This window comes from Lissotriton vulgaris, chromosome 3_1, assembly GCF_964263255.1.
Source record: "Lissotriton vulgaris chromosome 3_1, aLisVul1.2, whole genome shotgun sequence".
Classification (NCBI taxonomy): domain Eukaryota; kingdom Metazoa; phylum Chordata; class Amphibia; order Caudata; family Salamandridae; genus Lissotriton; species Lissotriton vulgaris.
This window is the reverse complement of record NC_141689.1, coordinates 2,104,848,283-2,104,874,868: the sequence shown is the minus strand read 5'-3', so window position 1 is coordinate 2,104,874,868 and position 26,586 is coordinate 2,104,848,283. Positions and strand designations below refer to the sequence as shown.

General features: G+C 46.0%; 1 protein-coding gene across 11 annotated transcripts in view; it reads right to left on the bottom strand.

The window, feature by feature from the left end:
• FRYL (FRY like transcription coactivator) overlaps positions 1–26,586 on the bottom strand; it is a 2,483,143-nt gene that overhangs the window by 1,753,502 nt on the left and 703,055 nt on the right. For all 11 annotated transcript variants that reach the window (XM_086962669.1, XM_086962670.1, XM_086962671.1 and 8 more), the window contains one exon: positions 15,712–15,820. In XM_086962669.1, the coding sequence (XP_086818795.1) occupies positions 15,712–15,820 (109 nt within the window). The remainder of the gene's footprint in view (positions 1–15,711; positions 15,821–26,586) is intronic.

Sequence of the window (26,586 nt, the reverse complement as noted above, 5' to 3'; positions counted from 1 at the left end):
AATAAGGCATGCCGGTGAAGTGAGAGGCGCCTTATATTTTGTATCTACTCGAGGTAGAACTGCCGGCAGAGTGTTAGGCATAGCCATTATCTTCAGACCCTCTTTCCAAATAAAGTCAATTACTGGGATGGTCTTCACTTGTCTTAGTGGTAGATCTTTAAAATCATATAGGAAGCATTCATACTGTTTAGCCTCCATGGTGATAAGAAACCTTTTCGTTGCCCTGTCCATTATTTGATAAAAAGTCGCAATGCATACCGGCGGAGAGTCCGCGCAGTTGGACCAGCTGGGGAAGGAGTTTGTGCCTGATAGTCATCCCACTCCGACAGTACCGACTTCTCTACCTCGCCTTCTTCTCTTTCCTCATCAGAAGTAACATCATCTTGGGTGTGATGAGATGGTACTGGCGAGGAAGGTATTGTAGGTTGTGTCTCCGAAGTTGGCAGGGGAGAAGATGGTCTTGGTGGTCTTAATGGTGCCGTAGATGTTTGTGGCATAGGCGTTGAGAGGCGTGAATCACCTGATTCTGAAGGTGGGAATCGGCGATAATAATCACTCAACATATACTGAAGGTTATGTAGTAGATCCAAAGGCATCTGCGCAGAAGGCACCGACACAGGAGCCCGACCCGAAGGCTCAAGGAATTGTTACCCTTCTTCGTGTTCTTCATCCTGGTATTTTATAAGCAGCTCAGATGGCTTCTGGCTGCACGAAAACTTTCATCCTCGTAGAATTCCTCCTCTTCCTCCTCAGAGTCTAACTACGGCTCTGGCAATTTTAATGGAGATAGAGCCGTTAGGGATGATCCACGTCTCTTTAGCAATGAAGCTGTGGTAGACTGTGAAGGAATAGAAATTTTAGACTGCTTGGCTGACCACACTTGCAGTTCTGTACAAGCTGACAGTGGAGACGTCGACGGTGCCACCGTCATCGGTCGTGGACTGAGAAAAACCAGTATCGGTCTGTGGAACAGCAGCGTTCGTCGACGGTGTGGCTGTCGACGATACCATCTTCGTCAACTATGACGTAGTTGACGGGAATGTCTTCTTCGTCGACGAAGTAGTCGATGGGAGTGGCTTCTTCGTTGACGATGTCAACAGGAGTATTTTCTTCGTCGACAGTAACATCGTCGACGGGAGCGATTTCTTTGTCGACGAGGTAGTCGACGGCAGGGTAATCCTTGCCGACGATGAGGACGTCGACTGGAGGATGATAGTCGGCGATGAGCTCGTCGACGGTATGACGGTCGTCGACGCCTGTGTCGACGACGAAGTACTCATCAACGGTACCTTTAGAATCTTCGTCGACAGAGGGGCGTCGATGATCGATGGCACTATCTTCGTCGACGAGATGGGACGAATCGATACGTGAACCAGCGTCGACGGTGAGGAGGCTGAAGCCATCACCATAGCTGGTCTTGGTGAGGAGAATGTCACAGGAGATGTTAAAGCGCCGACGTGAAGAGATGTCGACGGTGGAGCTGTCGTCTACTCTGAAGTGGACAAAGTCTTCCTCTGAGGTAAAGTTTTATGAGAAGCGGTCTTTGAAGATTTTCCAGTTTTCCTTGGGGGCGTACCAGGACCAGATTTAACAGGTGGAGAAGCCTTTTTTGAAGTAGAAGGCACGTCAGAATCCTGAGAGGATTGGGCTTTCTTCAACACCTTTGCCCCAGGAGAAGCCTTCTCAACCTCAGCCTTCCTCTTTCTAGAGGACATAGTAGACCCCGAGGCTATACTCCCTACCTCAGAAACAGGGTTATCCTGGTCCTTGATCTTCTGGAGCCACAGGAGAAGATGACCCGCTCTGTCCCTGAGGGTTTTTTGAGGAAAGGTTCTGCAGATTTTACACTCCTTTACCTCATGATCTGGGTATAAACAATATATGCACTTCTTGTGAGGATCCTTCTTAAAAAGCCTCAGCTTCCCACAAGAATCACAAGCCCTATAGAGGGATCTTGAAGTAGACATCTTTAGAAGGTAAAAATCGAACCAAAGTAAGAAGAAACTGAACAGAGCTCAGGGAGACTCCCTTCACACGACGTGCGGTAGAAAATCTGAGAGCCTGAGCCTCTGAGAACCTTCTGGTGGGTGCTGTCGCCTAATTGGCTGCAGTTTGGTCTATACAAAATGACTAGATCATGAGTGTGGAAGTTTTGTACACTGTAGCTTAGGGCTACTTTACTTCCTAGTTTATTACCAAGGTTTTGGTTTTTCTATAGGCATATTATTGCTTTTTTATGTACTGTGGGATTCCCACTCAGACGACGAGGAATGATTCAGGCATGTGAATCTATGAAAGACACCCCAATACTGGAGAATCTTGGATTGTTGTTTTGTACAAGCGTTACTGCTGGTGCTTTGTTTCTGTTTTAAGTACGAGTCCAATGTGTCTGCTTTGTCTGTGTAATGATTTGCCAGTTCGTCTGTGAAATCTTGAGTAACAGGATTAGTTATTCTAGGCAATTTGGCTTGCGAAATTCATTGAGTATTTTAGAATTCTTTATTTGCACTTTTAGCATTTTGAATTCTGTCTGAATAGTACCTTTTTTGATAGCAGACCTGTATAATCTTCATTTTTTGTAGGTGAAGTTTGCTTGTTTGGCATTTGTTTTGAGCAAGGTCTGTTGCAGCTTTCCAATTTGTTGTTTTGTGTCTTATTTCTATGTTTCTCCAAGGTGCTTTTTTCTTTTGTGCTGTTGTGTTTTGAGTGGTATCAGGATGTCAAAAGCTTCCTGTAGCCACTCATACAGATTTTGAACAGAAGTTATTGTTTCCAGATATGTACTTGATGTTAGTTGTGTTTCTAAGTGTTCCAAATTGAGCTTGTTCCACGGCAGATAGGTGGATAGATGTAAGGTAGTTTTAGGGGAGTCCTTTAGTGTTGTTTTATGTTGGAAAGCAAGCAAGCAAGTGGTGGTCTGACCATGTGACTGGATTTATAGTTTAAAAGGCTACTAGTTCAGTATTAGCAAAAATGACATCTAGGATATGTCCAGCGATGTGTGTGGGTGTGTGGACAAACTGATGCAGGTTCAGTCCGTCGAGGCCAGTGATTGTTTTTTTTTGGATGGGTCCTATTGGGTTTGTCAAACCAAATGTTAAGGTCACCCAGAATGCATAGGTTGGAGTGTATGGTTATCAGGTTTGAAACCGTGTCGAGAAGTGCGTCTGGGAAGGTCACCTTGCTAGGTGGAGGTCTGTTCTGACAAACAAGGCCCAAAGACTTGTAGTGGTTGCCTATCCTTGTACTGGAATTGCTCTCTCACCAGTTACTCACCAGGAAAAATACACCTGTAAATAGGTATATATGTACTGCCCTTATAAGACTGCTAATCACACATCTTCCCTATATAAATATTAGTTACCCAAATAGTATCTAATGCTATATAATGTTGTTACTATGTGAGGCATTTCTGTTAAAACAACAATCCAAAATGTAATAAATCAAGCTTTTTCTTGAAACCGGGTACTTTCAAATTGATTCAAGGAGAAGCACAAATCAATCACTACTAAATACAATGCCCTCACAAGCAGTGAATATTACCATTTCTTTGCTGTCTCTACTGTTCCTAAACAACTCTGTTTAAGAAGAAAGAGAAGATTTTCCTTGGTAAATAACTCATTCAGTAGAATCTCTAAGTGCAGAGCATTTTATCTAGGTGAATACAATTGTCGCCTGCTCAAATAAGCCAACATTTCTGAAAGTCAGAGAATAAGTTTAAACATCCTCCATTTTGAGGGAAGCATGCTGTGAAGTGCTGCCCTGATTGCAGAGCCCACTTGCATAAGTGAACGCTCGTTTTACATAAACACAAAGTCTCACTCTAGTCCACTATAGGACAAACCAAAAGGTGCTGCCTATCATCAAACCTGCTTGAATAGGATGCTGCTTGATATCTTAACAAGTACCACTATGTACTACCACAAGTATGCATAAAGACCAGCATCTCGAACAATTTCAGAAAGATGCTCAAAAGTAAACCCAAGTATATTACTTAAAGGGCTGGGAATTGGTATCGCCGGTGGAGATTTATTCCTCCAAAAGTAATCATTCACAATCCACAGCACACAGTACTTGAGGCAGAAATTTAAACTGTTTACATGATATCTAATTAGAAAGGTCTACACCTCCTCTACAGGGAATCCGGAGTGTGAAGTTCTTATGCCACTTTAAAACCTGGTTGACTGACAGCCAGTTGCATGACGCACAGTGTCATATGCACCCACATAGTGTACAATAATCATTATTTCCCAGTACAACAATTGCATACCAGACTGAACTTATTTCAGTGCAGTGAGGAATTGTGTGCCAAACTCCTCGATACTTAATACTTGGGTTGCACCCTGTCAGACCACAACCCACTCAAGATGGTGTTGGCTAAGGAGAATAAGGTTGGCAGAATTACCAACCTGGTAACTTAACATGCAGGGACTCTTGGACACTCCATTAAGAGAACCAATTGGCACACGCATACATCAATATTTCCTTGATAATGAAGGGACAGCAACTGACTATCTGGCATAGTGGGACGCATCCAAGGTTGTGCTGCATTTGCCATTGCATTAGGACCACCTAAAGCCTTGAAACAACATTAACCAAAGAAATATGCTAACTGAAGAAAAAAGCAGATAGGCTCAGATACAGGCAGAGGATGTTCAAAGCCTAATAAGACTTACAAAAGAAAACTGAAAGCTGGTAGGCAGGCTGGGTAACTGGATTACTGATATGTTGCTCACTAGCTTTCATAAAGGGACAGAGCAGGGCGACTGCCGTCTTGGATACAATCGAAGCCCTACATTTATTGTACACATTCAGACAAGAAATAATGTCACGCACTCAAAGACTGAACTCGGATCAATTTCTTTGAATACAATTATTATTTCGTTGCATTTGATTTCTAGAACCAGGCCTGGTGCAGGCAAGTAAAATAATACTTTGCAAAAACAATACAGTTGAATGCAGTTGTATGTACTTATTTTGTATACAGGTAGGTCAATTATTGAGAAACAGTTGAGATTACTTTTCAGGTACTGTAGGATTACTTTTTGGATTACTTTTCAGACTACCTTTCTTACTCAGTGAGATATGCCTAGATATCACACTGGGACACTTCCTAGATAAAAGGTAAGTAAAACAGTTTCTCAAAACGCAGTTTCTTAGGTTCCCATGCTAAACAGTCAATGAAATCCTTTGGAGGAAAATAGGGTTATCGCTTTGAAGGTAAGGAAACTGTATTGAGGGGTGAGTTTCTAGGGTTAGAACAAAGATTCCTCTAGGGTCAAGGATGCACTTTAAAAGCACCCTCAGCGGCACTAGGGCGGCCGTATGCAGAGTGATGAGGCTCAGTGTTATCCAGATGGGGATAGGGGGCCTCCGGTTGGTGGCTGCTTACAAGTAGGCCACAAGGTTAAGGGAACAAAGCTCATGAACGTAAGGTCAGGGTAAAGGGGGGGGGGTTCAATTTACCACCCAAGGTACACCTACAGCGGCGCTAGGGCGGCAGAGTACAGGGTGTTGTTTTGGCATCAGGTGCCCTGTTACTTTCAAAGGGGATTCTCCGGTTTGGCCAAACATTGCAGGTTCAAGCACAAAGAAAAAGTTGGACAGGTAAGTTGGGAAGTCAAGGGATGCCGGGACAGTGGCGATGGGGCGTTTGATTCTTCATAATGGCTCCGGTCGCACTCGGGGCGGGGGCGTGGGGAAGTGGGGGTTCTCCAGACAGAGGCTGCAGGCTTTGTGGGAGACTCGAGGCAGGTCAGGAATCCCCAGATCCCAGGTCAGGATCGCCGGGGAGACCTCCTCGTGGTGCTGGGCCACTCTAACTCGGGTCGTCGGGTCCAGAGTGACGGAGGCTTGCAGATTTGGCTGGAGCCAGAGTCGGTTGGGGAGCAAATCCTCTGCTCACACGAGAAAGTCTGGTTGGGGAAGGCAGGACAGATCCTCAGGGTTCAGGGGGACTGCTGGCTCCACGACCCGAGGATTTTGCTGAAGCAGGTCGAGGTCAGGACAGGCTGGTAGGACTGGGGCCAAGTCAGTTGGTGTTCTCCTCCTCTTCTTCTTTCAGCACAGGTCTGAAGTCCTTCTTGTATTTTCTTGTCTATAGGTGGCAAAGTTCAGGGTTGCCCCAAAATACTAAATTTAGGGGCGTTTCAGGTAGGTAAAAGTTGGGACCAATAGGTCCATTCCTTGGGGGTGGGTGCATTCCCTATATCACCATCCTCCAGGGGTAGGGGGCATAAGCCTCTCTCTGGTTGGTTGAATCCCCTATCTTCAAGACGGCGGGACTGAGAGTTGTGCTTCACCTCCCCCACCTGAGGGGTGGAGTTGGCAAGGGTGGGTACTCCTCTCCTCCTATCTTGGTTTTCCCACCGATTCTCCCTCCCAAGGTGGGGGTCCGAAACGGTGGGGGCCAGTTGCTGGGAGCAGGAAATGGCTGGGGTAGTTCACTAAGGTGGCAAGCCTTTGGAGCTTCCCCCTCATGGACCTTGCCCTTCCTGGGGCAGGACGCGTGGCACCTCGACCAGGATGTGCTGTGTTTCAGGACCCAGAGAGCAGTAGGCTCTCGCCCCAGGGGCCCAGAAACATGTCTGGTGGTAGCAACTGGCGAGCAGCCACTCTCCCAGGACACTAGTGTCAGGTCGTTTGATATCAAACTTCTGAGTATTCAGTAAAGTCATTATAGAGATTTGGAGTTCGTAATGACTAACTCCCAGACCATACAATCTTTATGGCTTTATTGCACTTACAAAGTCTAAGAATGGACTTGGACACAGTAGGGGTACAAGGCTCATGCACCTGTATCCTCACTAGTGGCATAGTGCACCCAGCTAGAGGGGTGACTTACCTATACCAGAGGCAGTGGATGCAGGCGTGGCACACAGGGATGTGTGCAATGTCGACTTCACTTTTCTCTGCACCAAAACACGCAGCCTGCAATGGAAGAGTGTGTGAGACGGAGAGAGAGTGTGTGAGACAGAGAGAGAGAGTGTGTGAGACAGAGAGAGAGAGTGTGTGAGACAGAGAGAGAGAGTGTGTGAGACAGAGAGAGAGAGTGTGTGAGACAGAGAGAGAGAGTGTGTGAGACAGAGAGAGAGAGTGTGTGAGACAGAGAGAGAGAGTGTGTGAGACAGAGAGAGAGAGAGTGTGTGAGACAGAGAGAGAGAGAGTGTGTGAGACAGAGAGAGAGAGAGTGTGTGAGACAGAGAGAGAGAGAGTGTGAGACAGAGAGAGAGAGAGTGTGTGAGACAGAGAGAGAGAGAGTGTGTGAGACAGAGAGAGAGAGTGTGTGAGACAGAGAGAGAGAGTGTGTGAGACAGAGAGAGAGAGTGTGTGAGACAGAGAGAGAGAGTGTGTGAGACAGAGAGAGAGAGTGTGTGAGACAGAGAGAGAGAGTGTGTGAGACAGAGAGAGAGAGTGTGTGAGACAGAGAGAGAGAGTGTGTGAGACAGAGAGAGAGTGTGTGTGAGACAGAGAGAGAGTGTGTGAGACAGAGAGAGAGAGTGTGTGAGACAGAGAGAGAGAGAGTGTGAGACAGAGAGAGAGTGCGTGAGACAGAGAGAGAGAGTGCGCGAGACAGAGAGAGAGTGCGCGAGACAGAGAGAGAGTGCGCGAGACAGAGAGAGAGTGCGCGAGACAGAGAGAGAGTGTGCGAGACAGAGAGAGAGTGTGCGAGACAGAGAGAGTGTGTGCGAGACAGAGAGTGTGTGTGAGACAGAGAGTGTGTGTGAGACAGAGTGTGTGTGAGACAGAGAGTGTGTGTGAGACAGAGAGTGTGTGTGAGACAGAGAGTGTGTGTGAGACAGAGAGTGTGTGTGAGACAGAGAGTGTGTGTGAGACAGAGAGTGTGTGTGAGACAGAGAGTGTGTGTGAGACAGAGAGTGTGTGTGAGACAGAGAGTGTATGTGAGAGAGTCAGAGAGTGAGCGACCGAGTCAGAGAGAGTGTGTGAAAGTGTGTGAGAGAGAGAGAGAAAGAGTGGGTGAGAGAGTGTAAGAGTGTGTGTGTGAGAGAGTGTGTGTGTGTGAGAGAGACCGAGTGTGTGTGAGAGACAGTGTGTGAGACAGAGACAAAGTGTGTAACTCTAAACATCAAATCAGCTTTTCATGCTTTCAGATGGCCTTATTGGATGAGGGTGTTGGAAATTAAGGGGGTGTGGGCATGGAAGTTTGGGAATAGGTTAAGCTATAAATGGGTGCCGATATGTCAGGACATATCATACACTGAGATATCAGACAATGATGCCCTTTGTCCCCGATCATATTTGCATTGGCCATGGAGCCTCTGGTGTGTGTTTTCAGATTTTCAGAGATGAGCATCAAGCCGGACTTCTGTGACAGAAATTCTAGACTAGTTTGGAATAATGTAAGGGCTAGAAATCAACTGGGCCAAGTCCTGCCATTGTCCTTTCAGACAGTTAATGGCAGCTGAACAGGGTGGTGGGGTGGCAGAGATGACACAACTGATCTGGAACTTTGATATCTTATACAAGGCAATCTGGGAAGAGTAGTGAAAGCAACATGACAGTTATTGCAATTATGGAAATCCATTCCCATGATGTGCAGACTGGCAATAGCCAAGATGATGGTATTGCCCAGGCTGCTGTATTTTATAGAAACACTATCTATACGACTGACCTGTGATTTGTTTAAATTATACTTTCTAGTTTGGTGCACAGGCAGGAAAAGTGTGGCATTACACAGTCCTTTGGCAGGGGGAGCTGGAGGTTTCCACATTGTCAAATATATTATGCAGCTGCACAGCTGCAATGGATGATCAGATATCGGTTAGACACTCCTAACTCAGAGGGAAATAATCAACATAAGGCTCCAGGGTCGGCCACTGTCAGACTGCCTGATGGGAACACAATGGTGACCATGTCTAACAAATTAGTCATGATTTCCAAGCACTGCTGGCATAAAGATGTGCAACCAGCTAAACTTCCTCCTCCGTATTCACTGCTCCTTCCTCTGTCGTCCTTGCCAGACATTCACATCGTGGATCAAAATCACAACACTAAAACATGGACACAGGGCGAGATATTGACTCTGGGAGACATGTACATACACAATACCCGTCTTAGTCTCCAAGAGCATGGGGATGAATATGGGATAAGTCCAAGTCACTTCAGGCTTTACAACGCACTGACACATACATGGAGGCGAGTCTGGATGCAGGAAATAGTCAAGCCACAGACCTATGAGGTGCTACAGCTGAGCCATTGCAACAGTAGAAAGACAGTTACTATGTTATATGATGCGCCGCTACCAAACTACACAAACAAATTCAGCAGACAGTGGGCAAGAACTGTCGGACTAACAGTGACTGGCCTCCGTATAGCGGGTCAAAAAGTATAGTCTCAAATACACTCAGTTTAATAATTAACATCGGACCGACAGCACCTCTAAATGGATAATTTTTAAGTCCCTTGTAATGGCAATGTATTGTCCCAGTTTCAGTTCCCCAGAAGCAGACTTACCGCATGGTGTGGCCATGCACACAGAGCACTGTTTTGGGACAAGACGGTAAAAAACACAACAGAACTGAAAGCAGAGGCACTCACATCAGATCCGCTTGCATGCCTAATAGGGATCTGGCCCATGGGGAAAAAGAATAACAAGCATTTGCAATGCAATAGATCTCGCATTAGGAAAGTTTGAGCTATTGGTCTTGTAAATGACACATTTTTTATTTATGTGTTGGTTTTGAAAATAGCTAAATTATTAGCTTTGTCATTTACAATGCCAATACTTTTATCTTTTTCAAATGTGACATCTATAGCATTTGTAATGCAACATGTTTTGTATTTAAGTGACTTAGATGTATTGATATTACAAATAACAATGGCTTTAAATTTTTTTAAATACTTAAATAAAAGTTATTGTAATTTATAATGGCAATAGCTTAAAGTTTTGTAATTAACTCTTGTGAAGATTATGATGTTCAGTGTATTTTATTGTGACGAAAATCCAAGAACAGAAGTGAAATATTACCATCTTTTTGTGACATTTGTAATAAAGCTTGAAACATTGAAAGAACATATTTGAACCAGTTGTTGGTGAATGGTTGCACTGAGTGATGCTGTGGCGCCCCTGAGTGATGCTGTGGCGCCCCTGAGTGATGCAGTGGTAGCGCATAGTGATGCAGTGGTAGCGCATAGTGATGCAGTGGTAGCGCATAGTGATGCAGTGGTAGCGCATAGTGATGCAGTGGTAGCGCATAGTGATGCAGTGGTAGCGCATAGTGATGCAGTGGTAGCGCATAGTGATGCAGTGGTAGCGCATAGTGATGCAGTGGTAGCGCATAGTGATGCTGTGGTAGCGCATAGTGATGCTGTGGTAGCGCATAGTGATGCTGTGGTAGCGCATAGTGATGCTGTGGTAGCGCATAGTGATGCTGTGGTAGCGCATAGTGATGCTGTGGTAGCGCATAGTGATGCTGTGGTAGCACATAGTGATGCTGTGGTAGCGCATAGTGATGCTGTGGTAGCGCATAGTGATGCTGTGGTAGCGCATAGTGATGCTGTGGTGCCCCTGAGCGATGCTGTGGTGCCCCTGAGCGATGCTGTGGTGCCCCTGAGCGATGCTGTGGTGCCCCTGAGCGGTGCTGTGGTGCCCCTGAGCGGTGCTGTGGTGCCCCTGAGCGGTGCTGTGGTGCCCCTGAGCGATGCTGTGGTGCCCCTGAGCGATGCTGTGGTGCCCCTGAGTGATGCTGTGGTGCCCCTGAGCGGTGCTGTGGTGCCCCTGAGCGATGCTGTGGTGCCCCTGAGCGATGCTGTGGTGCCCCTGAGTGATGCTGTGGTGCCCCTGAGTGATGCTGTGGTGCCCCTGAGTGATGCTGTGGTGCCCCTGAGTGATGCTGTGGTGCCCCTGAGTGATGCTGTGGTGCCCCTGAGTGATGCTGTGGTGCCCCTGAGTGATGCTGTGGTGCCCCTGAGTGATGCTGTGGTGCCCCTGAGTGATGCTGTGGTGCCCCTGAGTAGTGCTGTGGTGCCCCTGAGTAGTGCTGTGGTGCCCCTGAGTAGTGCTGTGGTGCCCCTGAGTAGTGCTGTGGTGCCCAAGTAGTGCTGTGGTGGTGCCATAGATTGAGTGAGGGCGAAAGATAGTGAGGGCGATAGATAGATAGAGGGAGGGCGATAGATAGATAGAGGGAGGGAGGGCGATAGATAGGTAGAGGGAGGGCGATAGATAGGTAGAGGGAGGGCGATAGATAGGTAGAGGGAGGGCGATAGATAGATAGAGGGAGGGCGATAGATAGATAGAGGGAGGGCGATAGATAGATAGAGGGAGGGCGATAGATAGATAGAGGGAGGGCGATAGATAGATAGAGGGAGGGCGATAGATAGATAGAGGGAGGGCGATAGATAGATAGAGGGAGGGCGATAGATAGATAGAGGGAGGGAGGGCGATAGATAGATAGGTAGGGGGAGGGCGATGGATAGATAGGTAGGGGGAGGGCGATAGATAGATAGGTAGGGGGAGGGCGATAGATAGATAGGTAGGGGGAGGGCGATAGATAGATAGGTAGAGGGAGGGCGATAGATAGATAGGTAGAGGGAGGGCGATAGATAGATAGGTAGAGGGAGGGCGATAGATAGAGGGAGGGCGATAGATAGAGGGAGGGCGATAGATAGAGGGAGGGCGATAGATAGATAGAGGGAGGGCAATAGATAGATAGAGGGAGGGCGATAGGGTGTGTGGGTGTGAGGGTGTGAGGGAGGGTGAGGGAGTGAGGATGTGAGGGTGTGTGATGGTGAGGGTGTGTGATGGTGAGGAGGTGTGAGGGTGAGTGAGGATGAGGGGGAGGGTGTGAAGGTGGGTGAGGGTGTGAAGGTGGGTGAGGGTGTGAAGGTGGGTGAGGGTGTGAAGGTGGGTGAGGGTGTGAAGGTGGGTGAGGGTGTGAAGGTGGGTGAGGGTGTGAAGGTGGGTGAGGGTGTGAGGGTGGGTGAGGGTGTGAGGGTGAGGGTGAGGGTGAGTGAGGGTGTGAGGGTGAGTGAGGGTGTGTGAGGATGAGGGGGTGTGAGGGTGAGCGAGGGTGAGCGAGGGTGGGTGAGGGTGGGTGAGAGTGAGGGTGTGAGGATGTGAGGGTGGGTGAGGGTGTGAGGGGGAGTGAGGGTGTGAGGGGGAGTGAGGGTGAGAGGGTGTGAGGCCTGCAGTTTTGGCCTGCAGGTGGCGATAAGCAACCACGTCCAGAAATTAGTTTCACATCACAGGTGGGGGATAAAAGTTTGCGGCATTTAAAAAACAGTGCCTTACATAATGTAATCGACTTTCACTTAAAATAGTCACTCTCAGTGAGACGGCTAGATTCCATGTGCGTCAAGAGGGCCTGTAAGCTGACATCACAGGGTGTGGATAGAGGGGAGGCAGTAAGCAGGGAGGGAAAGCGAGAGCAGGGAGATGAGAGAAGAGTTGAAGAGAAAGGCAGAGGGGAAAATAAATGGTATTGAGAGGCGGTCGATATAAAGCAGAGAAGAGAGAAACAAAGGGGCAATATGTAGGAAAGAGGGGAGGAAGGAGAGAGCGCGTAACAGCGATAGCCTGACTAAAAGTAGAGGAAGGGAGTAGGTGGGAGAGAGAGGGTCTGAATGTAAAAGAGAGGGAGAAAGTCTGGGACAGATCGGTAGAGGAAATGGGGCGAAGTGAGGGGCGTGAGCGAGGCTAGAGAGTGGTAGGGAGAGACCGGATAAAGAGGCTGCAGAATGGAGGGGTTGGCGGTACAGGAAGGGGGGTAGGGAGAGTACCAGGATGAAAATAACTGCATGGGCAATCCGGAGTTTATTGCCAATGTGTTTGATATGTTCATGTCTAGAGAGTGTCGCTCCGTGTTTATTTACAGCGCTGCGAAGATGAACCAAACATAGGCGCATAATAAGTTTCTGGCGTTTTGTTTGGGGTGTGGTGGGCGAGCGTTGCCCTCAGACAGCTGGTTCAGTCCCGGAGACCCTTTGATTGGCGCCTCTACCTCAAACCCAGCAACGAGAGGCCTGTGCTGCCGTGTGTTCACAAGAGCCGATCTGCACATGCACAGGGTCTATTCAAGGGACGCCCAAAGGAAGGGGAGGGGGGTTGGAAGACATTACCTGCTGCCCCTACTGCTAAAAAAAGATTGGGGTTGTTTTGTAATTAGTTACCTGTAATGCAGTATTTTGGCGGTACTAACGAGGCTACTGTTGTGTGCTTTCACACAACATGTTATCCAGGGGTCGGTGAGTGGAGGCTGTGACGTAGCAAGGTGGGCCAAAGCCAAGCAGGAAAACTGGAGCCTTCTCCCATCGCCTAATTAGGTGGTAACAAAAAATAAATTGGCATTGCTGTGCGGAGGGGGGAAGGAGAAATGCGAGACGTGGCCAGGCGGCCGTGAAGTGTGGAGCAGTGGGCGGGGGAGAGTTGAAGAGAAAGGCAGAGGGGAAAAGAAATGGTATTGAGAGGCGGTCAATATAAAGCAGAGAAGAGAGAAACAAAGGGGCAATATGTAGGAAAGAGGGGAGGGGGAGAGAGCGCGTAACAGCGAGAGCCTGACTAAAAGTAGAGAAAGGGAGTAGGTGGGAGAGACAGGGTCTGAATGTAAAAGAGAGGATGGAGGCGAGGGAAAAAGTCTGGGACAGATCGGTAGAGGAAATGGGGCGAAGTGAGTGGCGTGAGCGAGGCTAGAGAGAGTGGTAGCGAGAGACCGGATAAAGAGGCTGCAGAATGGAGGGGTTGGCGGTACAGGAAGGGAATAGGGAGAGTACCAGGAGGAAAATAACTACATGGGCAATCCGGAGTTTATTGCCAATGTGTTTGATATGTTCATGTCTGGAGAGTGTCGCTCCGAGTTTATTTACAGCCCTGCGAAGATTAACCAAACATAGGCGCATAATAAGTTTCTGGTGATTTGTTTGGGGGTGGTGGGCGAGCGTTGCCCTCAGACAGCTGGTTCAGTCCCGGAGAGCCTTTGATTGGCACCTCTACCTCAAACCCAGCAAGGAGAGGCCCGGGCTGCCGTGTGTTCACAAGAGCCGATCTGCACATGCACAGGGTCTATTCAAGGGACGCTAAAAGAAGGAGAGGGGGGTTGGAAGACATTACCTGCTTCCCCTACTGATAAATAAAGATTGGGGTTGTTTTGTATTTAGTTAACTCTAATGCAGTATTTTGGCGGTACTAACGATGCTACGGTTGTGTGCTTTCACATAACATGTTATCCAGGGGCCGGTGAGTGGCGGCTGTGAAAGTGAAAGTACCGCCGGCCGGCAGGCCGTGGGCAGTGAATAATTAGGGGATGAGAAATGTTGCTGGTGGCAATGAAGCAGGGGGTGGGGCAGCGGAACCCTTGGATGTAGCTCACGGTCTGGCGGACGTGAAAGTGCAAGCAATTAGGGGGAGGAGAAGTGAGGCCAGCGCGCACTGCGCACGCTGGGGAAGCCTGTGGGAGGGAGACTGACGGCTTTGATGTGGGGCAATGCACGTGCTTGTGTTCACGTGATCTCACGTGAACTGTTTAAAATCCGCCCGATGGTTTGAGGACTTATTTTGCACACTAAAATTCTACCCTATCCATTCCTGCGGAATGGGATAGGCTCGACCTAAAAATTGAATAAAATTAATTGTCCTGGTATATATCCTTACTAAGGGATACCTTTTAATGGCGAAAAGTCTCCAGTGGACCAGGACCTGTGGTGCTGGCTATAAGACTTGGAGAAATAAGCCACGCTGAAACAGACATTTGGCACCAATTGCATAGACGGGCGGTGGAAGTACATCGGAGGGAGAATGGGACACATACTCTGGAGCCCTGGAGGCTCCAGAGTATGTGACCTCCTTTAAAGTAGTGCTGGACATCCAAGGAATCCACATACAACCTGCGCCACCAAACACACAGCCAAGGGCAACAGACATTGTTCAGAGAAGACAGTGAGATATGTAACTGTCCTTGCCCTTCTAGTTTTTTTTAAAAGATATGGGAGTTGCCTCACTCTGCAGCTCCAGCCACTAAGATCACCAAGTTACTGTAAGAGCAAATAAACGTATCATAATAGGAGGAAGCAAATGCAATAGGTGATGTACCCATGTGAATAATCGAAGAAACACTTGAGACATATTCTGAATGTTATATACAGTATTTTCGTTTAAGAGTTGTGATGTTAAAGTCTGGAATACTAAATTGACACTGTACATGTAATGTAAAACATTAATTAAAATATTTGTAAACTCTCTCTATACAACTGTTTAAACTGATATTGCAGAGAGACTTTACAGCTTTTATTTAATAAAAATCAGCAACCACACCAAGGTCTTTGCCTTGTTATTTCATGCAAAATTCAAACCTCAGCTACATGAAGAAACGTCATTCAACATATTGCAAGAGTCCCAGGTTGCAGAAAATGATTTAGAACACTTAAGTATTGAGGCTGAGTAACAAGCACTAATTAGTTTAAGTGTAGGCATAGTTGAGGTGCTCTTATGGAGCAATGAGAACTTGAAGCACAGGGGACTGGATCTCCCTCTGGATTTCTTATTGAAAAAGTTGTACAGGATGATGAAACTCAGGTTAGGTGGAATTTAGCAAAGTAATAGGCGTTCCCCATAATCACTGCACATACAAAAGTAAAACAGTCTTGATTGGGATCAGTTCTATTAAGCATTCAGCCATTTGCTAACCCTACATACTAGCAAAAAATAACTCAATGCATAGGGTGGTTTCATAAAGGCTACATTCATCAGAAACAACTTACCTGAGCAATGAACTGGATGATTTTCACAAATATATTCAACGGTGTGTCTCGAGGAACTACACTACGTGAGCCTTTGGGAAAAAGTGCTGATACAATACCCATGAGACGGCTGAAAGTGAGAAAAACAAAGACTGCTATGAAAGGTCTAAAAACAACAAAACAATGAAAAACCTTTTACAAATGTTTCATAAACGGCAGTCCTCATGGCACATTGTGACATTCATTAAGTACAACACAATTACTTTTCTGAACATTGCTTCACGCTTGACTCACAGGAAGTTTCACACTTTCACAAACCTCTGCCGCTGCTTAAGAGCACATGCTTGCATACACTTAAAAAAAATTCTTAATCATCACTACTCCTGCCCAGCCTTAAGTCTCACTTCAGCTTCCAATATGCATTAAGTTACAACCATCATTTTGTCAAAATGTCAGAGTGGTTTTGGCAGCTAGGAAGACATCATAAACCAAATATGTTTACAAATGACATTTTAAAGTTATTGCATACTTCGTGTAATGACTATCAATTTCGGGCAAAGAAGGAAATTAGACGCTCGGAAATGCATTGTTTCCCCATGAGTTGGAAACGTGTAGAAACTAGAATTAGGACTCTAGTTCAGCACTACACAACTAGGTGCCTAAGTATTTGAGCCGTTTTGGGCATCCCTTTATTCAACTACAGAAACTACTGTACGGCAGAGTTGCATGCAACTTATACAGTGCAAACCTATCCAAACAACATTGTAGTGGAGTAGAAGAGTTGGAAATGACAGAAGAGATGGGAGCAAGGGGGCAACGAGGTTAATGGGCACAGTAAGTAAAGGGGGAATTCTCATCACATAGCAACCGATGGCCAGGTAATTACAGCGTCATTGTGACTTAGAGCTACACAATTAACTAGTTTTGGAAAGCATGAAATTAACTCTCAATCCAGACGAGGTTGGAGTTCGAGATCTACAATGCATCACAATTACTAATTTTGGCAGTGCAGGTTTTGGCCGTTAACCCAAAAGTTCTAGCTTTTGGTTGTAAGGTATAGTAAGTTGTTTAAGTTAACTGCTTTCCTACAGATGACCCAGTAAGTCTAGAAAGTGATGTGGTTAGACAGAGGAAGTTAGTGAAGTTATGGGGGGCGGGATTCCGTCATGCTTACATGGCCATTATAAGTTGCTTTTTGCAGGACACTTCAGGGGAGAAAAGAGTGACCCGAAGATGTTAAAAAGCTGAGCATTCTGTGGTTCATTTCTGAAACGGGGGAGGGAGGGGGGGAGAGGGAGGGGGAGAGGGAGAGGGAGGGGGAGAGGGAGAGAGGGAGCTATTTAATGATGGCAGTGTTGGGTATCTGTCCAAGATCATTGCCCTAGTCATCTTTTGAACTGCTTTCTGCCTCTTGTGACAAAAACATTGTTTTGCAAACATGAGCTTGTGGTAAGCCTTTGACATTAAAGCATTCAGACCATTGATGTCTTGTCCAGAAGACATCAAGAGTGTTAAGAAGAGCAGTGTTTTATCTGCACAATGGTTAATTAGGAACTCTTTGTTCACCAGCAGGTCTCCAAAAGGCTCGATGCACAGGTAGAGGGGTCACTAGAAAGAGTAATACCACCTGTTCTTCAGATATGACAAAAATGTGACAAGGCTGTCAACTTCCATTTGGGTAATCAGTGTGATGACCAGGATATGACAGTGTGGTGTCAAGGTTTGAAGAGAGATAAAACAAAATGAGGAGACAAGCACAGACACCCGCTTGAATGCTAGTAGTCTTTGTACTGCATTGACATACAACTCAGGTTGCTAGTCTAGAAGTGAATGTTGCCCTAATGGTAATTTAAGTGGCTGAAAACTGCCTTCCTGATTATAAACATCAGGAAAGGTGATAGGACTGTAAATTGCGAGGTCACCAGGATCAAGGTTAGTTCTATTAAAAAAAAAAGGTAAGAGGAATATGTCCAGTCTTGAGTGACAAATGAGGTGTTGTTGAGGAGTGGCATAACTACAGCAGGGATAACCATTATTATCGATGATGAGAGGATGTTATCTTCATGAGTTGTAGATTTCAAGGGAGAAGATATGGCATTCCAGCTCACTGGGTAAACAGAAACTGAATGCTGTCCATCTGGATTTGATACACAGTGGGATTGATGTGGATATATAAAACCATCCTTAATAACTCGGTTTATTCACATCTTGCCATTTTTGTTTATGATAAACTCAATTGCTTTGCATTTCTTCTTGAAAGTCAATGAATAAATATTGCGTTTTCATCCAACTATACATTTCACAGTAGATTCAACCAAATTTAATGAGAATCCTCAACAATTCACCTGCGGTAATCTACCATCTCTCACAATTTAAAAATAAAAAAAATCTCCATCTTCTTTGAGAGAATAATGGTAATTTGAAAGTAGGGTCCAGAGAAGTAGGGTCTAGAGAAGTCCCGCATCTAGGTATTTTCTTCTCATTAGTCTCATGAAATCAATCATGTTCATAACATCAACGCTCGAGGTGTGCTGGCCGGGGAAAGCACTTCTATGAAGCTCAGCCAGAGGTTGCAACCCGTATGATAGACCAGCACCACACATTGAACCTCATTGACGTTCAGCAATAATACAGGAGAGGGTGGCAAGTTGCTAGGAAGCCACAACAGCAGGCCTCCACATGACGACTGTTGTGCACCGGGTAGGATGAAAAGAGTTGCTGTAACGCCACCCACAGAGGTCTGAACAGTATTAAAGGCACAGATACATCAAGAACGACAAGAAAGTAGGTGTCAAACTCCACCGTTAAACTGAGCCCGGATTGCAGCAAGGAGAACCCTAAACATAAAGAGGATTGGTGGTGGCCATATGCCTGTGATCCAGAAACTTACCTTCACTAACCTTGTACTGACAGCTCCAAACTCTTCACGCAATGCAGGCAGCCAGATAATGGGAAGCTGTACAGTCTCTGTACGGGAAGAGCGAGGACACTCTTTGGAAAACACCCTACTTCAGCCTGTGGAAACGCGAATACTTGTGAGACACACGGGCAAGTTACAGAGCCCAACGTAACTGGGAGTACATCAGAAGGCAGAGAACGATCCTGTAAATAGGGAATACACCCATTATCACAACACTTACTATTCACAGTAACAGGGACAATGTCCAAAACTTCAACCTAGCACGAAACAGCGAACATCGGACCCAGCACAGGAGGCCATTCTGAAATAGCTCACAATATTGAGGCTATCAGTGTCCAAGATTAAAGAGAATACTGCGAAAACCTTGACTGAAATAGTTTCTATCTGATACAACATTGAATCCTTCAATACCAACATGCAACAGATAAAAGCGGGACTCAAACAAGTTGAACAGTACCACAGGTTCCAGCAGAAGAAACAATGATCTGCAACACAGGAACCGAAGGAATAACCTGGAAAACTTGGAAGGTGCCGATATGATCTTTCCCAACTAGTTTTATTCGGGCAATTACTTAAATGTAGTTCAACCTGCTGTTGGAAATTCAAAGGGCACACAGAACACAAACCAGAGAGATAATGGTGAAAACAGGACCGCAACTAATGTTTCCTAAAATATCAAGAGGCCTGACAAATCATGGAGGCTAAACACCACAGCCACTTTCTACATGACAACATAAAAATTCAGTAACACTGGGGGGGCGTGGTTTGGACGCCGAGAAGAAATGGTGGAGTAGTGCATTTCTCCTCCCGTGGTAAAGCTCAATTACGGGACTGAATCCTCTTCTACAGGACCGATCCCAGATCCGACACCAGATTTGTGGACCGAAGAGTAAGGGGCATGCAATGAACTGTCTCACAAGCGTGAGGTCCGCTGACAAGCTCCTCAACGTGTAAGAACCCTGTACACGACCGCACCAAGAGCCTGAGAGAGAGCGGTCACCCGGCGACCACAGTCTGCTTCCACCAAGGTCTGGAGAAATCTACTCACGCACCGGAGACAGACGCCTGGACGCCTGGATCTACATGGGTCATGAAGGAGTACAACTTCTCTACACAAGCGCTGCTCACCGCCATGGGGCCGGCCTGTATGTAACGCACATAACGAATGGAACATTTTCAAAATGGCGGGGTCAAGTTTAATCAGCAGTAGTTCGATTATTGACACTATGCGACACAAAACTGACAAAATTCCTGCAACGCGACTGGGGTGGTTGCGAACCTGCCACATATGATCGCCTCTATCCTCACTCACAGCACCAGATGCCAGCTATCAGCTATTAAGAAATGAACGGACACCCAGCATCCTTTATTGGGGCTTGTTAATGAGGCTTTGAGCTTTTGCGCAACTCATACCGGGCTCACCTCCAACAACATCACACACCCCGGAACGCCGAAGCTCAAGACTGTGTACCACCTCTGCATTCCACACGCTGCGCGCCGACATTAGGCTCCGGCTCCTACAATAGAATAGAATGGATCGCATACAAAATGGCGGGCGCATCTGCTTACAACTCGCAAGGCAGCAGCAAGATAAAGGGCGGTAATTAGGAGGCAAGCATATATCGCTTGGGATCAGCTATCAAAGCAGCGCAGCTTAATACAACTGAGGGCCTGGCCCAGAAAACAACGAGCAAGCACATTAGGCAGACCGAGAGAAATGGCGCCGTAAAACGTGTCTCCTCCTGTGGCAGATGCTCAAATGCGGATTGAAGCCTCCCAAACCAGCCCAATCTCGGTTCCGACATCAGTTCTGAAAATCAGAATATATAGGGCACGCATTATAAAGATCTCCAAAACGTGAGGCAGCCTGTGAGAGTCTCCAATCTGTAAGAACCCTGGGCACGACTGAGGATTGAAGATAACCCGTCCGTGTGGATTGATCTCATGAATCAGGGCCTACCGACAACTGTGATATTGCAGCCTGCTCAGTTTTCTCAGCAACTCGCCGCTCTAGGAAATTGTAGGTTGATGACCGCTCTCAGTCAACAGGCCTAATCTAAACACTCATCTCAGACGACAGACCACTGGCCAAAAACCCACAATAAGGCTACATAACCCCCGCAGCTCACTGGGCGGCAACATGGGTGATAAGGACCAAACAAAGAACCTGAAGATGCTCAAAGCAGAACAACTGAGCCCAGTCTCACCCATCAAAGGCAGAAAAGCAAACAGTGACGCCTTAGAAACCATACTAAGCAGACTTGAGGAAGTAAGCGACTTGGCCAAATCAACTAAAGACGAGGTTGTGGCTATTAGACAAGACATTCGGGACACCAATGCAAGATTAACAGAAACGGAAGCGAGGATCAGCCGACTGGAAGACGTAGAAACCAGAACATGCGGAACTCTCAAGCGACTGTCCATAAACTCAGACCAAATCACGAAGAGACTGTCTGAATTGGAAGATAGAAATAGGAGAGGGAACCTCCGCATCTTTGGTATTCCAGAGGGATCCGAGGAATCCCACGACTCCTGTAGATCATTTTTGGAAACATGGTTTTCGCAGGCCACCAACATTACCTTCCATCAGCCCCTGGAGTTTGACAGGGCGCATCGAGTCCCAGGCAGAATTTCCAAAAACCAAAAGGTCCCAGAGCCATTGTCTGCAAACCACTAAGATATCAGCATGTAGAACAGATACTTGCCTTCATTCGGAAAAAAAATCATATATTATGGAAGAACAGCAAAGTCTACATCTCGCAGGATTACTATAAGGAAACGGTTGACGCTCGAAAGGCATTCCTTGCTCTCCATCCTCAGCTCCACTCAAGAGGCTACCAGTATGGGTTCATAGGGCCAGCGAAATACAAAGTGGCCATATGGGGATCCTCGCATATATTTACAGACCCTCTAAAACTCAAAAAATTGCTAGACGATCAAGATGAACAGGATATGGACACAAACAGTCCAAAGGCTGAGACTCCCTCCGCATCCGGCGGCAAATGAGTATCCTTTGCTGTAATTGAAAATTGCCATGCTGCCATGCTCTGCCGAAGTGCCTGACTGAAGATATCTTTTCCAAGTAATGTTGTAAATACTGATATGTTGGTGTTCTTCACTAAGCGTTTCGATGCAAGGTGATAATGTCAACCACATATATGTTGTATCCACTTCAGAATCAAAGCACAACAGGAAAAATAGCAGCCAACTATGCTCTTTATTGTACATAAAGACGACAAGTACCATGCTGGTAAACGGAGCTAACAACACCTGGTATGTACTTTCATCAGTGAATGGGTAGGATAATTGACTTTCCCAAGGGTAAAGTCACTCATTGATGACTAACCACCACTAGCGAATTATAGTGTAGAAATATGGGGTCTGCTGAAATCCCTACAGATCTAGAGGAGTACATGATATTCGCAACCCACACTTATATTCTTCTACGCAGGGAACATGCTTTTAGTGAATTAGAACAGTCAACATGTGACTGTTGTATTAAGTTGTACTAAGCTGTCTTGACCGACAAAAGTTCGCAAATGTATTTTTACGTGGATTGGTCACTGCATTTTATGCCATATCCTCGTAGTTCATGATGTATGTTTACATCAATTGATAAGTTGTTAAAGGTTTAGCTGAGGATCCTGTCCACTCAGTAAGAATGATATAAAAGTGAACCTTGGTGGGGAACCTACTATCACTCTTCTCAAGTCACCATGCCTATCATTCATTTTTGGGGAGGGGGGCTGGGGGGATTACGGGGTTGGGGTGGGATATGTGTGGGGTGTTTCTTTTTCTTTATGCTTTACTATTATTTGGTCATTGCATTCCACCATCAGGTTGTGCACACTGCCAGGAACCCAAATCGCGGACAGAATGTTTTGCTACAAGTGAGGGTTTCGTCTTGGTACATGTAGGTACACTACAGATACTCATACTCATCACTAGGTTAGTCCTGCGGTTGCTCGCTAAAGGGGTCATCATGATTATATTTGTACTAATGGGACTGTATAGCTCCCTAATACACTACCAGAGATCGTCCCGAAAGAAGACCAACGCATATAGGGGTTTTACTGACACAACCTTCTTCCGATCATTGCACCACACAAAACATGATTATGCCTACACCTACGAATATTACACCCCTAGGGGTAGCTAGGGTTGGTCAACTGAAAGTAATCTCCCTCAATGTTGAAGGCCTAAATAAACCAATCAAACGTCAAAAAATACTTGACTATCTCCGACGGCAGAAAGGAGACATAGCTCTGCTGCAGGAGTCCAAACTAGAAGCTAAGCATCTCCACACACTTAGGAATAAGTTTTTACTGAAGTTACAGGCTCAGAGGCAGTAGGGAAAAAGAACGGGGTGGTAACTCTGATAGCCAGGAAATCCAACATTGACTTACTCTCCACCACGACTGACACCAATGAGAGATGGGCCACGACCAAGCTTCTGAAAGATTACACAAAATTCTATGTAACGAACATTTATGCCCCAAATACTTGCGACTTGAAATTCTGGTCAGGCTTTACGAAACCTATGGACACCATCCCGGACACGGCAGTCCATATCCTTGCGGGTGATTTTAACCTCCCACTAGATCAAACGCTAGACAGACTCCCGTTGTTCCTTTCGCAGCAATAGATCACATAAGGCCCTCCTCAATCTCTGTGACCGTTTTCAATTAATTGATAACTGGCGCCTACAAAACCCTGATGGGAGGGACTACTCATTCTACTCTACCCCTCATGATTAGTTCTCACGAATTGACTACCTGCTCATAACAAAAAATGCTATACCCAAAAATACTTGGGGGAATGCAGACTACCGTCTCTCTCCCCGGAAGACCAAGCGGCCATAAACGGCCCGATTACGTTAGTGGAAATTCAGAATGCCATTAAAACACTGAAATGCCCGATGGTTTTAATGCAAAGGTTCTACAAGTGTTTCTCCCAAGAAATCACGCAACCGCTCCTTCATATGTTCGAAGAGATCAGTGTGACAGGGTCAATGAAAGGCACTCTATCAGAGGCTATCATCTTGATCATCCCGAAGGAAGGAAAGGACCCCACACAACCCAAGAACTATAGGCCCATTTCCCTCATTAATCTAGACTGTAAGCTCTTTGCTTCTATTTTAGCGGGACGGCTCCAAAAAATCCTACCAAAACTTATACATCCGTCCCAAGCAGGATTCCAGAAGAACAGGTTGTCTAGCGACACCAGGACTCTGGCGCACGTGCTACAAAAAACAAAACTTCTAGCCACCCCATCTGTAGCGATAACGTTAGATGCCGAAAAGGCTTTCGACAGAGTAGACTGGACGTACCTAGAAGCTGTACTACACAAATTCAATTTATAATCGCAACTTATAAAGTTGATCATGTCTCTCTATTTCTACCCGGTAGCGAAAGTTAGGGCTGGTGGATCCTTCTCGTCTCAGTTCCGGCTACATCAAGGTACGCGACAGGGGTGTCCCCTTTCACCATCACTGTTTTTATGGGCAATCGAACCATTCTTATATCATATTAGACATAACAAAAATATACCAGGAATTCCATTCAACGATTGCACTATAAAATTAACAGCTTACGCGGACGACGTCCTGGTCGTCTCAGAGAAGGCTGCTGAAGCTATACCGGCACTCCTCACCACTATTGAGGATTTCTCAAAGGTCTCCGACTACAAGTTAAACAAAGACAATATAGAAGTCAAATTACTGAATGCAGGGGTAAGGACATCATGGGGAACTCTGGTTTAACGTGGCAGCCGGGCTGCTTTAAATACTTAGGCATAGACTTTGAAAGTGACCTGATATCCACGATGTGAAATAATGAACATTCACTCCTGACTAAGATAAAGACACTACTTGATGGCTGGTCTCCTAAATATTTATCCTGGTGGGGTAAGGCTGAGACCCTGAAGATGACGGTAACGCCTCTGGTAAACTACTTGGCAAGCATGATGCCTATGACCTTCTCTGACGACTTTCTACATAAAGTAGACAAACTGTCTGGTGAGTTTCTGTGGCAAGGGAAGAAACCCAGGATATCAATAAAGAAGCTACAGCTCACTAAAGAAAAAGGCGGCCTGGGTCTCCCAAACTTTAGACACTACCAAACTGCGTTTTTATGCAAACAAGGAAGTCACTGGCTAAGCAGGGAATCTGACTATACCCCAATATGGGTGGATATCGAGAAAGCCATCATGGGCACTATTCCACTACCGGCCATACTCACCATGGACCTCACACATCTACCCCACTCAAAGTACATACTCCTGAATACGAGAAGGGCACTCCTGAGATTGGATTTGTCAAATCATAAAGGTCTTAAACTTAAAAATTCTAATTCCATAGCCCTATGGCATAACCCATCTTTGAAAATCAACGGGATGCCTCTCAGGTGGAACCAATGGTCCGCCAAGGGCATCAACATGGTAAGCGACCTCTTTGACGGGAAGGATTCCCCTACCGTTTTCTTCGATCCAAAACACATACGCCCTCGAACCAATAGATTTCTATGACTTCTTGAAACTTAAAACACTCTTGTCTGCTCGCTCATTGACACCCTCTATACCATGGCTATGGAGTTCTATACCACGCTATAATAGAGCAGGCCACTTCGTCTCGAAGGTATACAAAATGCTCCTCCCCCTCCCCCAGAAAGCGCACAGACAAATGAAATAAGGTGGGAATCTGAACCCAATACATCGGGTGTGACTTTTGACTGGGATGTAATCCATACAACAGCTTTTAAAAACAAAGTCTCTCCTATATTAGCTCAAACTAAATTCATGTTAGTCAACAGAACCTACTGGACACCGGAGAAGCTTTTTAAGCTCCATCTAAGAGATGGCCCCAAGTGTTGGAATTGTGAGGCAGAGGTGGGAGACTTGGCTCATACGTTTGTTGATTGCTCCACATTGAGGAAATGCTGGAATAGATTTTTTGAGTGCATTGAACACATTCTTGGTGTCAAACCAGTGAGAGAGTTTAGCTATGTTCTCCTAGGAGTGTTAGAACCGAACCTGCCTAACCCTGTTGATCGCCAGCTCCTCGATCTGCTACTCACGTTGGCATGCAAAGTTGTGCTATGTAAGTGGAAAAATACCTCGGAAGTAACATTTAAAATGTGGCTAGACTGGTTGTCCTTCCTGAGAGGGACCGATAACCCAGCGCTACAATCCTCACCAGGGTGTGCCTCTCATAAAAAGCTGTGGAAATCGCTGGACGCTTCCTCCTTTCCATTTGATCCCCCGTAACTTAAGAATGCTATAAAATTTTGTCCCTGAAGTTTGCAGTCAGACGCCGACACTTATACCGTGAGTCGTACATAGACACTAACGAACTGTGCACCTAACCTGGCATAGGCAACAGAACGAAACATACAAATATGTATACAAATGGATATGCAGATGTAATCAATGACCTCACTTACTCTAGTTTCTTTTTACTATTGCATCATAATGTATTGTATTGTAGTGTATTGTCTTGTTTTTATCTGGAATCAAGATACGGTATGTAATGCCACACATGTATTGTATCTTTTATATTTTGTTCCACCTTATTGTACTGTCATGTCTTCTTGTATTTTCTTTCCCTGAATAAAAATGATTTGAATTTTTAAAAAAATTCAGTAACACTGGACTACACGCAAGACACCATTCGACGAAGCATTTAGACCTCAACTGTAGAAAATAGAAATTCAGTATGGATTACTGGATCCTGCCACTATGCTTGCTACTCAAAAACAAAACCACAGAGTTGGAGAACCCTGGCCAATTAGAATTTTTCTTGGGCTCTTTAGAGAACAAGGACATGAAGTCATCCACTAGAAAGTGTCACAAGGGAGTATGAGGGGGGCTTGGCTTGGCCAGAGACGATGGCAGACATGAGAGCAAAGAGCATCCCCTCGCAGTTATCCTGAGTAACTGGACGTCCGGGGTCGCCCAACATGCCAAGCCCATTAGGAGCA